At 33.7% G+C, this 17831-nt stretch overlaps 1 protein-coding gene across 1 annotated transcript in view; it reads right to left on the reverse strand.

Annotated features, from left to right (window-relative positions):
- Positions 1-17831, reverse strand: part of STX7 (syntaxin 7) — a 60455-nt gene that overhangs the window by 17734 nt on the left and 24890 nt on the right. Inside the window, exon 3 of the mRNA XM_074187606.1 lies at positions 6915-6984. Coding sequence (XP_074043707.1) covers positions 6915-6984 — 70 coding nt within the window. The remainder of the gene's footprint in view (positions 1-6914; positions 6985-17831) is intronic.

A 17831-nucleotide genomic window follows, 5' to 3' on the forward strand; every position in this document is an offset into this window, starting at 1 on the left:
TATCTTGTACTTAGGATTGTACTGTAATTCTGAACATAGGTAAAATTTGACCTTGGACTGTGGCCTAAGTCTTTTTTGGATCGTGATTCTGTCACTAATGTAGATGCTATGCCTTCTAGCTTTGCCCTATATGAAAACAAGATAAACACTTCATCCATGTCATTGAATGATGATGATGATGATGATGATGTTTGTCCTTCATTTTCAAAGGTGATGACATCAGGGAAGTGATGTCATGACAAGTAAGTGAATTGGATTTGAGTGAGTAGGTGCTGCATTAAGTCAATAGCCTCACTTTCTCCTCCAGAGCCACCTGGGTCCTATGGCCAGATATGAATCAGGAAAGTTGGAGATGGCCCTGGATGTGAGGCAATCAGGGTTAAGTGATTTGCCCAAGGTCACACAGCTAGTAAGTAGCAAGTGTCTGAGGTTAGATTAGAACTCTGGTCCTTCTTAGTCCAAGGCCAGTGCTCTCACTGTGCCACCCAACTGCAACAGCACAGAGTCAAGAATAAATGATTACTTTCTGAATTTCACCATTCAACTAATTCTAAATCTACTTAAATGAATAACTGTCTCCCCACATCTCTCCATTTCTTCTACAATTATGTCATGAGCTATTATCAGGTGTTTTTTCTAATATTCTTATCAAGGGAATGGGGTTGGTCTGATCTACTTAATTCTTGAAAAACCCCCTAACATCTCTAGAGGTTCATTAACAATTCCTTTAATAATATGCTCCACAATTGTTTTGAGAAATTGAGTCAATAAAGAATATTGCTAGATATTTTTCTAGATGCTAGGGATACAAAAACAATGAATGAAACAATGCCTACATCCAGGGAACTTACATTCTAATGAAGGAGGCAATAAAGACACATATACAATATAATAAAGAGAATAAATGTAATCAGTTAGTCGATAACAATTTATTAAATAGTTCCAGACCCTGTGCCAAGAATAACACAGTCCTAAAGACAAACTAGTGAAGGAAACAACATGCAAAAATGATAAAAGTTGGGGGTAATCAATATAGGGAAGACACTAGTATTAAGAAGCATCAGGAAAGGATATGAAAAAATTATCAGTTGAGGGGAACAGGAATGGTTACATGTATATTATGGTGCTGAAGTTATATTTTGTTGGAAGAGAGATTGTATTGGCCAAAAGCAAAAAGTAAGTGCATTCCAGGTATGAGCCAGTGAGTAAATGAAAAGTCATAAGATTGGAGATGGGAGTGTTGCATATAAGGAATAGAGAAAAGGCAAATCTGGCCCAACTGCAGAAGGGGCTAGGCATGGATATAATTTCAATGAGGCTATAAACAAAGGTTGAAGTCAGGTTTTGTACAGTGTTTTAAAAAGCTAAATGGAGGAGTTTATTATCTTTTATCCTAAAGTAAATAGGAAACACTGGAGTTTATCACTCCAGTGATATGGAATTAATTGATGGTAAGATTCAGAAAGTAATCATTTATGGCTTAAATCATGTTACTGAAAAAAATCTCTTATGACCACAATATCTTCTTGGCTCTATGCTGTTGCAGTTAGGTGGCACAGTGGATAGAGCACTGGCCTTGGAGTAAGAAGGACCAGAGTTCTAATCTAACCTCAGACACTTGCTACTTACTAGCTGTGTGACCTTAGACAAGTCACTTAACCCTGATTGCCTCACATCCAAGGCCATCTCCAGCTGTCCTGATTCATACCTGGCAATAGGAGACAAATGAGATGGCTAAAACTGCATAAGAAAAATCACTTTGGCAGTATTTGTAAAAGGTAGACTGGAGTATGAAGAGATGAGACAGACAGATCAATCAGGAGATCACTACAATAATCTAGAGGAGAGGTGAAGGCCTAAATCAAGGTTATGTGATTAGAGAAAAGGAGTTGGATGTGAGCAATACTGTGGAGTTAGAAAGACTCAGCTACTGATTGCATTGAATGGGAGTGGGAGAAGGAGAGGTTGAGCATAATACCAAAGATAAATACCAGAGAGAATTGACAGAAACAGGGAAATTTAAGGGGGTGGGTCTGATTAGGTAGTTCGAGACTATCGAGGGTAACCCAGGTCTGTCTTGGTTTCTCTGTGAAGAGTCTTTTTCTTGGCATATTTTTTTTGTACTTCATTTTCAAAGAAGCAAGTGAAATGAATTTGAGTGAAGGGGGCTGTGCTAAGTCACCAGCTTCACTTTTCCCTCCAGAGTCATTTGGGTCTAGTGACCAGATATGAATCAAGTCAACTGGAGATGGCCCTGGATGTGAAGCAATCATGGTTAAGTGACTTGCCCAAGTTCACATAACTAGTAAGTGGCAAGTGTCTGATGCTGAATTCGAATTCCCAAAGTCTCTTGAATCCAAAGTCAGTGCTTTATCCACTGCTCCACCTAGCAGCCCTAGTTTAGGTCAGAAAGACCTAAATTCAAATGGACCTCAGAAACTTCATAGCTATGAGGTCATTTAATCTGCACCTCAGTTTCCTCATCTGTAAAATGGGAATAATAATAGTACCTTCCTTCCAGGCTTGTGAAGATCAAATGAGTTAACTTAAAATAAGCTTAAAGGGATATCCATGTAAACATATGCATTATATACATATATAAATATATATGCATATGTACATATTCTACATTAATCATATCTTAAGAGGATTATGTGTATCCATTGCAAAAAACAAAGTATTCAACTCTTTCTTTAGTCATTTTTGATTGACACATCCTCCCTGAGCAGTGGTTCCATCTCTTTCACTTTTTTGTTTTCCCTAAAAATACCTTTTGATTCTCAAGTTGCCTTACCAGTTACAGCCTAATTCCTGGCTTTACTAAACCTGGTACTATTATCATAGGAACATGTAATCATCTTCCATTAACTGCTAGTGCTTCCATCTTCTGTATATGTCCTTAAAAATTACCTAAAATGATTGATTTCCCAATGAATCTTCATCTATCTCTTCAGAATCATTTTTTTATATCTCTTCCTCTTGCTTCATGTCTTCAGAACTCATTCTTGAGTTTCACATTCTACCAAGATTAACATTCCCAGCAAAAATTCAGCATAAGTGTCCTCCCTTTTTTTCTATTTGAACTGGAAGTCTGACCTCCCATAACCTAGGGTGCATGTAATTAGTCTATATCTGTTATTATTTCATCTGTATATACTCTCTTTCACTAGCACAAATTCTGAAGTGGAACAGACTCTTTTCTCATCCATACTATCATTGACATTGCTCCAAACAAACATTTCCTCCTTGCTGAGCATCAAACTCAGAATAAAATTACCCCTATTAATCTATCTTTTGAGAAATAAAAGAATCATTAAGGAAAGTCAAGTAATTATTAGCTAAACTGTGGTTGGTAATAAGAATTCCAGTAATGAACAGGTAACTGAAGTTCACCATCACTATCTATCATGCCTCTCTGCTGGGTTTTTGATCTGTTTCCCAAATTCATTTATTTTTCTCTGTCAAGATGTATCTGTATACAGACAAATGAGTTCATGAGTTTATTTTTGAATTTCCTGGAATTTTATTTCTATGAACTTTTGGAAATCACAAATGGAATTCTCCCTGTAGTTTTCTCCGTCCTCTTTCAAATGTTCAGTTTAAAAACTATTTGATTAATTTTCAAGTCTCTAGGGTAAAAATTCTTGGGAAAGATTTCCACTCATTGTCACCTGTAAAACTTAACACAAAATAGGTGATTGATGAGTTGCTACATGAAAATGTTAATCAACTTCCTGAAGCTTTGTTAGCATTTCCTACTCATGCCAAGAAAAATGGAAAAAAAGATGAAAGATTGCTTAAACAATTTCTAAGAAGCACACAATCAAATATTTCTTGTCACTTGCATACATTTTACTTGTGTGATACTCCAGCACCTTAGAATTAAATGATGGATTCTTTTGATCTAGCCCCAAATACTGCTTTAGACAGTAGAAGTGAATGCATATTTAAATTACTTATGTGGTTGATGTGAGCAACCCTATGAGAATTGTTGACTTAATATTGCTGTTTTTCAGTAGAATTTATTTCTATTGGTATGGAGTATACCAATTTTCTGATTTGAGATTAAACATAGGGAATTTACTCTGTACATAGCCATATGAAATTGATATCTTCCCCATCGGGATGTAAACTCTTTATGGGCAGGAATTATTTTTCTGTTTGTATTTTTCCCCAGTGCTTGACATTCATATTAAAATTACTGATAAAATTGAAAAAATTATAAGAAAACCTTATTTTTCTAGTGGAAGTGGGTGAAAGTAGTAGAATGTAATTGGATTTGGAGTTGATTTTAGTTATAATCTTGGTTCTGCTACTTATTCTCCTTTATTACCTTGGACAAAGCATTTGATCTTGCTCCGTTCTCTCATCTTAAAATGAAGGGGTTGGCCTAGATGATCTCTGTATATCCCTTCCAACTTTATACTTACATACAATAGGTTTGTAGATATGAGCAGAATGGAGGGGTAAAGTTTAGTCTTATTTTAAATTGTCTTAATCCTGCAATTTTTAAAAGTTATAACATTATAAAATCCTGTAATTTATTAAAGATTCCTTGGCAATCAATTCTATACATTCAACACTTCAATTCCTTATTAACTTCATTGAAAGAACTTTCCATCATAAAATCTGACATTCTCATTCAATTTTACTTTGTTTTCATGTTGTTCAGTTGTTTCAGTCATGTGTAACTCTGTGACCACATTTGAGGTTTTCTTAGCAAAAATACTGGAATGGTTTATTTCTTTCTCCAGCTTATTTTATAGAAAAGGAAACTGAGGCAAAATATATGAAGTGACTTGCTTAACATCACATAGCTAGTAAGTATCTGAGGATGTAACTCAACCTTTGAACTCAGTTCTTCCTGACTGTAAGTCCAGTGTTTTATTTATTGCACTTCCTAGCTGTTCCTTGTTTTCAAGAGCTTTCTTCTAAAATTTCAAATTCAAACTCTCCTTACAATCTTTCTTTTTTTCTTCCCTGTGATAGAATCTCCATCTCAAAATACCTTTGTGTCCACTATGTATATTTTATATTTAATTTTCAACATAAATACTGTTTTCTCTAATAAAAAGTTTAAGTTCCTTCTTGACAGGAATTGTTTTCGTTTTGTAATGTGATCTGTAATGTGACTTTGGCATAGTCACCTCTTGTTAAATTCTTAAAATGACAGGATCAAAACTGGCAACTATAAAATTGTCAAGTCACACTTTGCCCTATTTAAACAATAGGGCAAAGTGTGACTTGACAATTTTTTCTTTTTTCTCTGTCTTACAAGTTTTACTTCTTTGTCTCTGTGGCTATGAAATGCCACATATAAATATATTATTTCCTTGAAAAATCATTTCTTGGGGCAGCTAGGTGGCACAGCGGATACAGCACCAGCCTTGGAATCAGGAGTACCTGAGTTCAAATCTGGCCTCAGACAATTAATAATTACCTAGCTGTGTGGCCTTGGGCAAGCCACTTAACCCCATTTGCCTTGCAAAAAAAAAAGAAAAATCACTTCTAAAATTATCTGAATACTATGAAATATTTATTAGAATTGGGAGGAAACATAAGAGGATTCAGAATTTCATTTTACAAATTAAAAAAAAAACTGAGGTACAGAGTAGGGAAGCTATTTATTTATAGTTATCCAGAAAGAAAAGAAACAGGTATCTTGATTCCCAATGCATCAATCTATCAATAAGTATTTGTTAAATGCCGAATATGTGCCCACTGGGGATAAAATTAAAATGACTGGCATAATCTCTGTTCATAAGGACTTTATATCTGTTATGTTTAAAATTCAAAGTAAACTGAAACAACAAAGTTCAGGGTATGTTCATTTTATTGGTAAGACTAGCAATCAGCAACTAAATGTGTCTAAGTACTGTGAATCAAGGGAAGACCTTGTGGGGCTTACTAGCCTTCATATAGCTTTTTCAGAGTACAAGAGAACACTGAACAGGAAGCACCACAGATGGAAAACAATAAGCTTGGATGGAAGTCTGGAAATGCAGGGCTAGCAAAAACCACTATTTCCATCTTGTTGTTATGGAAAGCTCTTGGTGATGTATGTACACCAGATAACAGACCAAGTTTTCTTGTAAGGATAGCCAGTGTTGCAGAGATGATAGACCAGACTCCCTGGCATCCAACTGTACCCTTCAAGGATAAAAGATTTCTTCTAGTTGTATATGGACAGTTAGTAGTACAGAAATAATGATTTTCTTTCAATTAAACTGATTTATAGGAAAACAACTTTTAAAAATTAATTCAGAGAGGAAAACTAAACTTCTGGACTCATGAATTTCTGAACTTAACTCGGAGACAAAGAAATATGGTTCAGGAAGTTATAGAATTGTACCAATTGCAGAATGTAATAAAATAATTAATATTTAATTTTCTCATATTTTAATATAAAAGAATATATATGTATATAAAATTTATTCCCATTATCCACTAAGTTGCCATTTGTCTTAGTTCCTTTCCCAGAATCTAATTAACTCCATCAAGTCTATAGCAGCCTATATGAAGAGTCTTTCAGCCCCTTCAGGTACAATGGACTTCTCTGGAAACCACCAGCAGTCTTCTAGATGGCTCTTCACAACTACCCAAAACTAGATGAGAACTTTCCTAGAAAATGACCCAAGAGGCCAGTGATTTGACTATAAGAACCTGAAAATGCCTGTTTCAAAAGCTAAAGTCCACTGAGTTCCATGGGTATCACTATCATTTCTTAAAAAGGTCTTCCCCAAAGATAAACTTTGTAACCAATTTTGGAATAATTCAATTTTAAAAAGTGCAATGATGAATTTCATTTCACATATACCTTCCCCTAAATTAATCCCTAAATAATATATACTGCAAATAATGCAAAAATGTACTTCTTTAGTGGTTGGAGGAAAAGGAAAAAAAAACCCACTTACAGTTGTTGCCTCAATTCAGGTGAGTCTTGAGGTGTTCCAAGTTGATTCAAAGATCTTTGTATTTCCACAGCTTTTAGAAAGAATGAGGAGAAAAAAAAAAACGCGTCAATACATTATTTTATTATATTGCTTTACTGAGGCAATTAAAAGGATTTTTTGTATAATAGTTTTCAAGCTATTACATCATAGTTATTAAACTATACAATGAGCCATGTGAAATGTTTAATCAAATAAATGCAGAAAGATCACATCATACTATGAATTTTCTTTCAATGAGGTCTCCATTTTTGCAAATAATCCAGCTGCTAATTAAGAAACGTTGCTTCAGATTCACCTGAATAAAAACCATTTTATTAGTATTTTTAATACATGCAAAATGAGCTATGAACTAAATCTCAGCAGGCAAGTTTTATACTTGAATCAATTTTTCATTAATATTAGAGTTGTATGCAACTTTGGAATTTATAGAATTCAATCTCCAACTGAGCTCTCCATCTAATCCTTCTGCTTATCACCTTGTTTCCATTTTTGCGTTTCACCTTTTAGGACCTAGCTGTAATACACACCCACATACACACACACAACACACAAACACACACGCAGACACACCCTCTCTCTTTTGCTCTCTCTCTCCGTGTATGTATACACACACACACACACACACACACACACACACACAGTCTCTTTCTCTCCCCCATCCCATATATATAAACAACTCTCAATTTCTACTTTTTCCTTCCTGTCTACTTAAATATATATGCTCCTTACTGGGATAGGGGGAGAACTTTCTTCAATCCTTCTATGACATCAATTGATTGTATCACTTCTTATTTTTATATGATTCTTCCACATCCATACAAAAAGTTTGACTTCCAGATCCCCCCACCTCTACTAAATCTGTTTTCTCAAAGATCTCCAATAATTTCTTTATGAGGAAACTGGTGGTCTTTCCATCGTAACTTGTTCTGTAGCATTAAACATTGCTGAACATGTTTTTCCTCAATGACCTCTTCCTTAGTTTCTGTGACTTCAAACTACAGGGTCTCATTTTACTGCCTCCAATTACTCATTTTTTTTCTCTAGTTCATTGATTCCTCTTCTTGATTTCTTAAATCAGGTGTTCAAGGCTCTGTTTTGAGCCCTTTCCTCTTCTCTTCTCTTCCTATTTTTTCCTTGACAATCTTATTCATTCACTGTTTCAACCACTAGAAGTAGTTGAATTTGACATCTGCAAGAAAGAACTCATTATGCAGATCTAATTGTTAAGAAGTTTTCCTCTGCCTTTCTTCAAATCTAAAAATCTATTTTTTTGATATTCCTGACAGGTACTCCTGACTCCAGGGCAGGCGCTCTATCCACTGCACTACCTAGATTCTCCATAATCTATCTTTCTGGAGATATAATGAATCCTTTTTGCAATAAACAGAATGAATACAATCTAATCAATGTATGATGGTTCTTCAGCTACTAAAAAAAACTAGCTATCATTCTGGTTCTATCTTTACCTGATATGTGACCTGAACTTTCCCTCTTTATGCTGCAATTTCAATATCAAACTAAAGATTCATGGCAGATTAGAAATAATACTGAACCAGAGACTGTAGGTTCAAATTCCTGCTCTTCCACCAACTAGTTTATCTTGATCAAGTCTCCACCCCTTTTACTCTATCTGATTTTGCCCCAGTAAAAATAGTCCTAATTACTGCCCCATTGCCCTAATACTTCATTCCATTATCAGCAGATTAACTGAGATTCCTATATTTCACAGTGACCAAATGACAAGGAAAGCTAGTTTTATTCTTCAGCTCTATCACAGCTGGATTCATAGAATTGTTTAATCATTCCAGTAGTGTATGATTTTTTATATTTTATAATTCCATTTGGGGTTTTCTTGGCAAAAATATTGGAGTAATTTGCCATTTCCTTCTCCAGCTAAATTGCCAGATCAGGAAACAGGCAAACAAGGTTAAGTAATTTGCCTAGGGACTTGCCTACAAAGTATCCGAGGTCAAATTTGAACACAGGACTTCCTGAGTCCAGGCCCAACATTGAATCTACTGTACCACCTAGTTGTCCTTGCCCTATTTTACTAAATATTTTTAATCCAGCCAGCAGGTGGCAGCTGTACAAAACAGACTCCAAAGCTGCCACCATTTACTAGCTTTGTGGCTAGTCACTTAACTCATTTCTTCATCTCTAAAATGGCAATATTAATACTTGTGCTGTCTCATAGAGTTGGTGGAAATCATATAAAAATTTGTAAGTTGTAAATATATTCTATCATTTCCACTTAGGGTTGGAAAAGACAGAGAGATGGAATAATGCTGTCAATTTTACCATTTTTTAACTGTCTCACTTCATCTATATTACAAAGAAAGAATTTAAAATAATAAGTTAAAGGTTTTCAGGATATCTTGAACTGAATTTCTGTTATACCTTTGACCTTCCAGAAATCAAAAGTTGGCATAACAGAATTTATGAAGGTTCAGGCATATTTCTTATAGATTTTTTCATTTTTTTTTTGCAAGGCAAGGGTCAAGTGGCTTGCCCAAGGCCACACAGCTAGGTAATTATTAAGTGTCTGAGGTCAAATTTGAACTCAGGTCCTCCTGACTCCAGGGCTGGTGCTCTATCTACTGTGCCACCTAGCTGCCGCAATTTCTTCATCTTTTAAGCATTTTTTTTTTTTTTTTTTGCTTAGAATTAAAAGACAATTCTGGGCAGTAATGCAGAATGTATAGTAATGGGAAATTGGAATTTGAATGTCTGCAGTTGAGAAAAATAGACCATACTTACATAAGTAAAAGCAATACTGTAAAATATGAAAATAAGCCAGTCCTATCAAGGGCAGTTATGGGTTGGCAGTTTAGTTTTATATGCTTGTTTGCATCTTCTCCAACTATCAAAGTTAAATCAAAGTAAGAGAATTTAAATTAAAAATAGTGCTACTCAGAGATTCTTATGGCTCCACCAAAGACAGACAGTTCTCCAGTAAAGCACAAACCCTCTAGTTTTATACATGCATAATTAAAATGTCAAATGTTAAAACCATCTTCAAAGTAGTAAGGTTTCACTCAATTTTTAGGAAAAAAAATCCTTTATTCCTTTTTATTTGAAATGAGTGATTTATTCATAAGGCTAAAATACTTTATAATAGTCATCATCCACTTATTTATAGGATAGAGGGAATGAGATTTTAACTCCCAAGGCAATTTTGGAAATCATTCTACAAATTATATTTCATTCTTTATTGGCAAAAGAAGATGATGCAATGTGTTCTGCTTACAAGCAAAGATTGAAAACTATGACTACTGGCAGAAAATACACACATATACATACATAGAGAAAGAGAGTGAGAGAGATCATAGCAACCATTTTTATTTTATTAGTTTCAAAAGAAATTCAGACAGCATTCTACAGTTGTTTTTTCTTTCCCTCTCTTAATACAGGGAAAATTTCTATTTTTAGACCTTTTTTTCCATTTAGGTCCTTTCCTTATCATCCTAATATGTCTTCTGTCTTCTAAAAGATTGGACCTCCCATTAGACAAAAAGGTACCTTGTTGCAGATATTATTTTTGGTCACCCTAGTACTATACAGATAGTATTGCATACTATTACAAGATCCTAGATAGACATTGGCTGAACTGGTCTTTCATCTCAACACTATTATTTTTCTTCTTGCATCACCGGCTTACAACATCATCACAATCCACAGATAAGATAAAGAATACATATCATTCCTTTCCAGAAAAAAGTGTCAAAAACAATAAACATAACACTTATCTATAAAATGGAGATAATAATATTTGCATTTTCTACCTACTGGATTGTTGTTAAAAAGGAATTTTGTAAACTGTATATAAGAATATTATTTGAATTACAAGTCACATTTATAAAAAGTATTAGTGAAAATTCTAATGAAATCTAAAAATTAAAATTTTCAAATCAAAAAATTCTATTTATTCATATGGCAACAAAATTTTGACTTTATAAGGATTCATCACCGGATTCCTTTAATTAGCAAGTCTTCAATTTATTTAAACCTTCTCTACATAGTTTAGTGCAAGTGCAATTTTTATGTCACTATTTTGTACTAGTCATATCATTACTTCCATTCCTCTAACACAAATTTCAAGAATTTCCTATATTTATAAATGGAAATCATTAAAGAATATTTTTTTACTTTTAATTTGGGAATTTTTGCCAGGCAAGGGGGTTAAGTGACTTGCTGGGGTCACATAGCTAAGCAAATATTAAGTGTCTGAAGTCAGATTTAAATTGAGGTCCACCTGACTCTAGGGTCGGTGCTCTATCCACTGTGCAAAAGAATATTTTTATAATCACAGAGTAATGACAGCATTTGCTACAAAATATTTTTAAGTCAACATTTTAAATCAATATTATCTTATAGTTCACAGATCCCTAAACTGTTCTCATGTAAAGACTTTCAGGAGTTGGTGAAATTAAATCAGAAAAAAATACATCTTTATTTCAATATATTTATATTCTTTTGTTGTCCTAACCTAGGTATTTTAATTTAGACATTTAAAAATATTATTCTGAGAACAGGTCCATAGGCTTAATCGGATCGCCATGGTCTATGATCCAAATCCACATTCTTTTGCCACCTTCTAATACTTTTTAGTATCATAGAGAACACACTGTTCAATGAAAGTTAGCGACATGTTTTTATACTGAGAAATTAATATTCTTGAGCTTGTGTCTGCTGCCATCTGGTGGCATAACATAATGCTGAACGACAAAAGGATAATTTGTTACTAATAATGGTTCCTATAATAAAAGCCCCAAACTCTTATTCCTAAAATATATAAAATTCCTTGTCCCCACCAAGTTCTTGCTGTAATATGACAACACCCCAAAATAGTATCAAATACCATATAGCATATGCCCATTTGTCAGGCCAACTGGTTATTAAGTAGACACTCTCAAATAGGAACTTTAAGAAAATTGTTTTTTTTCTTTTTTTGCAAGGCAAATGAAGTTAAGTAGCTTGCCCAAGGCCAGACAGCTAGGTAATTATTAAGTGTCTGAGGCTGGATTTGAACTCAGGTACTCCTGACTCCAGGGCCGGTGCTCTATCTACTGCGCCACCTAGCAGCCCCAAGAAAATTCCTACAAAAGCCTTCCATGGAATAAGCTATTTTTGCCAAATAACAAGAATTGTTAAATTAAAGAATTGCTGTGAGGATGCAAAGAGAAGATCCAAACAAAGACCTATGGTAAGCCATCCCTAGTCCAGAGGGAAGAGGGTTAGTTGTCCCTTGATAAGATCCCAAGCAAACTTTTAGCAACTGATTAGAAAAGCAATTGCACCGGGTTAAGAGTCAAAAAATCTAGATTCAGTCCTGTTTCTCATTATGAACTATATATTTTGAGCAAATCAATTGAATTTTGTTTGTTTCTTCATCATGGCTCACCTTGTTACCTTTCTCACTGTTATGAATATCAAGGGAAACAAATATTCTTGAAACTACTTTGAAAATAAATTAAATGAAAAATTATAATTATATATATGTAGTAATGATAATACCCATATTGGCACTTTATCATATTTTGCTAAGTGCCACCCTGAGAGATAGGTTGCTTTATTATTCTCATTTTACAATTCAGGAAATTGAGGCAAACAGAGGCTACGACCTAAGATTACATAGTGTCTAAATTTAGATTTTAAGGTTAGTTAGGTGGTAGTGTTTAGAATGCCAGGCTTGGAGTTGGGAAGATCTGAGTTCAAATTCAGTCTCGGATACTTATTAGTGTCACCCAAGGCAAGTCATTTAATCCTGTTTCCTCAGTTACCTCATTTGCAAAATGAGCTGGAGAAGGAATGGCAAACTACTATTATCTCTGCTAAGAAAATCTAAAATGAGGTCACAAAGAGTTGGACATGACTGAAACACCTGAACAGCAAACTAAAATTTGAACACAGGTCTTCCATTTTTCAGGCCCAGAGCTTTATCCACTGTACCAGTTAGTTGCCTCAGAATAAAATCATCCTTAATATTTAATTTTACTATGACTAAACTTCATGAGCAAGTCTTGAGGGTTTTATCTAAGAAAGAAGGATGGGAATAAGCATTTATATTAGTGTTTTATTATGTGCCAAGATAACTAATATTATCTTGTCTGATCCTCACAATAACACTATGAGGCTGGATTGTGTTGTTATCCCCATTTTACAGAGGAAACTGAGGAAGAGGGAGACACTAAGGATTTGTCTAGGGTCACACAGCTACTATGTGTCTGAGGGTGAATTTGGTTTAGGTTTTCCTAATTCCAGGTTCAGTGTTCTATCCCCTGAATCACATACTTCCCTCTAGACAGATGACTGAACGTGAAAATGAGGCTGTTATTATTAATATTTTTAATGGGGAATTAATATATGCTAGGGTTACAACAACTTAAAATCACCATGGAAAGGCAACAAAATTCTGGTTAAACATAATATTAGTACTAGGTTATCCAAGGTAAGGGACTGTCCTTTTTTTTTGGCTAACAATTAACTATACTTTCCCTGAAATATAATCCCTAAATCAAATTGTTACATGTCTGCCTCATAGAATTTCTAGCTTCCTGCAAAGTACAGCTCCGGCAACAATTCCAATGAAAGGCCTGTGCTGATCTCTACTCCCTCCCATTCCCTTAGTAGTAATATCTCCCATTTGAAAATTAAGTTATTATTTACTTTCTTTTGTTAAATTGCATCCCTTGCTACCTAAAGCTTTAGAAGGTAAGTATCTTGAAGAAAGAAGTTGTTATTATTATATTTGGATATCTCAACACGAACAGTAACTAGAAAAAGAACTAGTAAGTGCTTAAAAATATTTGAACTGAATTTAAGACCCATTTGTTCTATAAAAAATATAATGTATCAAGTTAAAAAAACCAAATTAAATAATTAAAGAAAGTTAGTATTTTAAAATCTAAAAATATCCTGGAGATAAATTTAAGGACTAATTCAGTTATGAATTTAAAAGAAATTCATTCCATTTTGAAAAATAATAGTTTACCAGTGGAAAAACTTTTCAAGAACATAGGAATATTTGTTAAAGAATCTGAAAGCTTGCTATTGAAACAACTGCAATTCCTTCAAAACTATCTCTATCCCATGATCTGTCTTGTGACACTATCAGAAAGTAACAACTTAGCATCTTTATATCTCAGAGAACTGGCCTGACTAGTTTAGTGATAAAAAAGAAGTAAGCTTAAATAGGGAAGAAAGTAGAGAGTTGCAAAATCCCAGAGTTCCCATCTAATTACAGGTTCCCATCTAACATGCTAAATCAAAGGAAACATTTCTAGTTCTTTATAGCAATACAAAACTCTGATCTGAGACCTGCTTTTTTTTTTTACCTTGAGCAATATTGTTACAGATATTGTATAAATATCATTACAGAAGAAGGTTTCCAGTATAAAGTTACTTGATTCCTTCTAGAAATTCAGGGTGGGGAAAAAGATTATCAAAAAGGATTTTTTTTTAATTTCAACATTACTGTATATTAAGATAAGAAGCAATATGACTGTGAACAAAGAGCTGACCTATCAATTCTAACAGTCAGGAATATCCTGGGTTCAAATCTTAACCATGAACCATAAAAGACAAATTGTTTAACCTCCCACTATTTCAAAAAACTTCCTAAGAAAATAAATTTCAGATTTGCAGATCTATACTGGTAGAAAGTTTCTTAAACTAATGAAATTAGAAATCCAGATAAAATAAACAATAAGAATAATATATGACATGATTGAGTCCAGTAGGAAGCCTAAATCAGAACACAAAATTAAAGATAACTGGGATGTTCTTATAAAAATTCACTGAAAGTCACACAGATTGTATGTTTACATAACATTATTGCACTTCTTAGCATGGCATTCAAATTTGAATGCTACTTTAAGCTAACTTTTGGTGCTTGTGACAGAAGGGTGGAATAATCAGGGAAGGTCTAAGAAAATTCATTGGGTGCTTAGATAATTTAAAGATTTAAATAGGTAATTTAAAGAATGAGAAGTAATGACTACAAGATTTTCACATAAAGGGTGATATAATAAACAAATTAATAGAGCATGAAGTAGTTTGTCAGATTTATGGATAAAGGAAAAAATTAGGACCAAAGAATATAAAGAGAGCATTACAAAACATAAAATAGATAGTTTTTAAATAGAATCAATAGAGTTAATATTATAAATAAAGCAGAAAATGCAGGGGGGGGGAGGATTTTGCAACAAAACAAATCAAATCAAGATAAAGGCCTCATTTCTCAAATATATATATATATATATATATATATATATATATATATATATATATGTAACTGAGTTAAATTTATAGGGTAACCTAGATCCTAAAGAGGAAATATAGCAACTTGGGTTCTGGAAAACAGATATTAGAGAAGAGAAAATCAAGGATGATCTCAAGGTTTTTCGACTTTAGAGGTAGAAAAAAACAGTGGTACCATTGATGGGGGTTGCTACTTTTAGGGTTTAGTATCAAAAGCTAATAATTAAAGTAATAATACAAATAATAAGCAAAGGCTTAGGTGTGATTTTTGTTTTGTTTTATTTTGTTTGTTTGAAGTGTCTATCAACCTTTGAGAGTGCAGCAGGAAAAGCTGTCCAATCAAAGGGGTTATCACCAATAGCTCTAAATAAATCAATGCTTCTATAGATCAGGTAGCCATGAAGTAATGATAGTATGTATAAACAAGCAGAACTGCTTCAGTGAAAGAAAAGAATGATTAAAGTTCCTGTGAGAAGTTTCAGGCTCCTAAGAAGGTTTAAAATTGGAGACATCTGAAGACAAGAGTCTGTAACTGGAGATGCTGGTGATGAAGGGAATAAACATTAATACGTAAATTGATAATATACCTATGCAGTCTCCAAAATAGCAGAAATTTGTCCCAGTCTTCTGTATTTTAGTGCAATTTATATCAGTATGAATCATTTTTCTAAATCACCATTTTTATGTCAGTTATTGAAGCATAAGATTATAACAGCCTACTACAGCAAATCTAAAATTCCAAACTATGGCCATCTACTAAACATATATATATATATATATATATATATATATATATCCCTTTAACCTATTTACTCTTTTCCAGGACTGTCTGCTTCTACCATACATCAACATATTCTTAATGCCCTTATAACTTTCTCTATCCAGACTAAGAGATTTACCTTATGCCATCCAGTTTGCTTAGAATGCCTTCCACAACTTACAAATATATGAGCTGGAAGGTACTCAAGAGTTCATCTGGTCCAACCTGTATCTGAACAAGAATACCATCTGCCACATCCCAATTACCTCCCAAGGCAAGAGATACCACTTTGGAATAGTTACAATTGGAAGTTTTTCCTGGCATTAAACCTAAATCAATTTCTGGAACAAACCCTACCCACTGATCTCAATTTTGCTCACTGAAACCAAGGACATTAAATGTAATCCTTCCTCCACAAAACAGGCCTTCAAGAATTTGAAGCAAGCTACCACCATCCTTATGGGGCAGCATGGGGCTATGAAAATAATTCTAGCCTGGGAACCAAAGCACCTTGGTTGAAATCCCATATCTAATATTTATTAGCTATATGGCCTGAGCAAACTATTTAACCTTCTAGAGTCTCAGTTTCCTCATCTGTGAAATTGAAAGGCCTGCACTGGATAGCCTCTAAGGTCCCTTCCAGTTCCAAATAAATGATTCATAGATACTACTACTATGTGATGTTTAATATCTACATTGTAGGAAAGATTTTGGAGTTGTTTAAAATCTAAACTTTTGATTATATTTTCATAGGGCACTTACATATGGAGTTATAGCTTACATTTAATAATATAATCAAAATTCAGGTAAGTTTTTAAAAGTTTCTCTACCTAATGTCTGATAAGCTCTGATAATTTTTTTTTAATTCCATGATACATAGTCAAGCCTATCACAGAACAAAGGAAGTTCTCTTTTAATTCACTGAACAAGGTTTCCTAAACGTTATTCTACAAAACCCTTGTATTCTTTTTTATTATATAAACATTTTATTTGTCTTCCAATTATATACAATAGTAGTTTCTATCTATCAATTTATTGAATTTTACGTTTTCCCCCCACCCTCCTTTCCCTCCCCCTCCCCCACAAAAGGAACTCTTTAACATAATCTTATGTTGTTTCTATGCTATACATTGATCAAAATTGAATATTTTGAGAGAGAAAAAACATATTCTTGAGGAAAAAATAAAATATTAGAGATAGTAAAACTATGTAGCATATAAGAACTTTTTAAAAAAAAATTGAAGGTAATAATCTTTGGTCTCTGTAAAAACTCCAAAGTTTTTTTCTCTGGATACAGATGGTATTCTCTACCACAGATCCATTAAAATTGATTATTGCACTGGTGGAATGAGCAAGTCTATTAAGGTTAATCATCCCCCTCATGTTGCTGTTACGGTATATAATGTTCTTCTGGTTCTGCTCATCTTGCTCAGCATTAATTCATCCAAGTTTTTCCAAGCTTCTCTGAAATTCCATCCCTCCTGATCTCTAGTAGAACAATAGTATTCCACAACGTACATATACCACAATTTTTTAGCCATTTCTCAATTGATGGACATACTTTGACTTCAGTTCTTTGCCACCACAAACAGAACTGCTGTGAATTTTTTTTTACAAAACCCTTGTATTCTTGAACAGTAGGAATTATATAATGCACATTTACAGAGGGTTTTTAAGATTTGCAAAGTATTTTAGACATTATCTTATTTGATCCTTATAATAATATCTATATGAGGTAAGAACTATTAATATTATTTTCATTCTCTAGTTGAGGAAACTGCAACTGATAATTTAAATGATTGGGCAATGTAGATACATGTATTAAGTACTTAAGGCAGGATTCAAATTCAGTTTTTCTA

The sequence above is a fragment of the Macrotis lagotis genome, chromosome 5 (genome assembly GCF_037893015.1).
Source record: "Macrotis lagotis isolate mMagLag1 chromosome 5, bilby.v1.9.chrom.fasta, whole genome shotgun sequence".
NCBI lineage: Eukaryota > Metazoa > Chordata > Mammalia > Peramelemorphia > Peramelidae > Macrotis > Macrotis lagotis.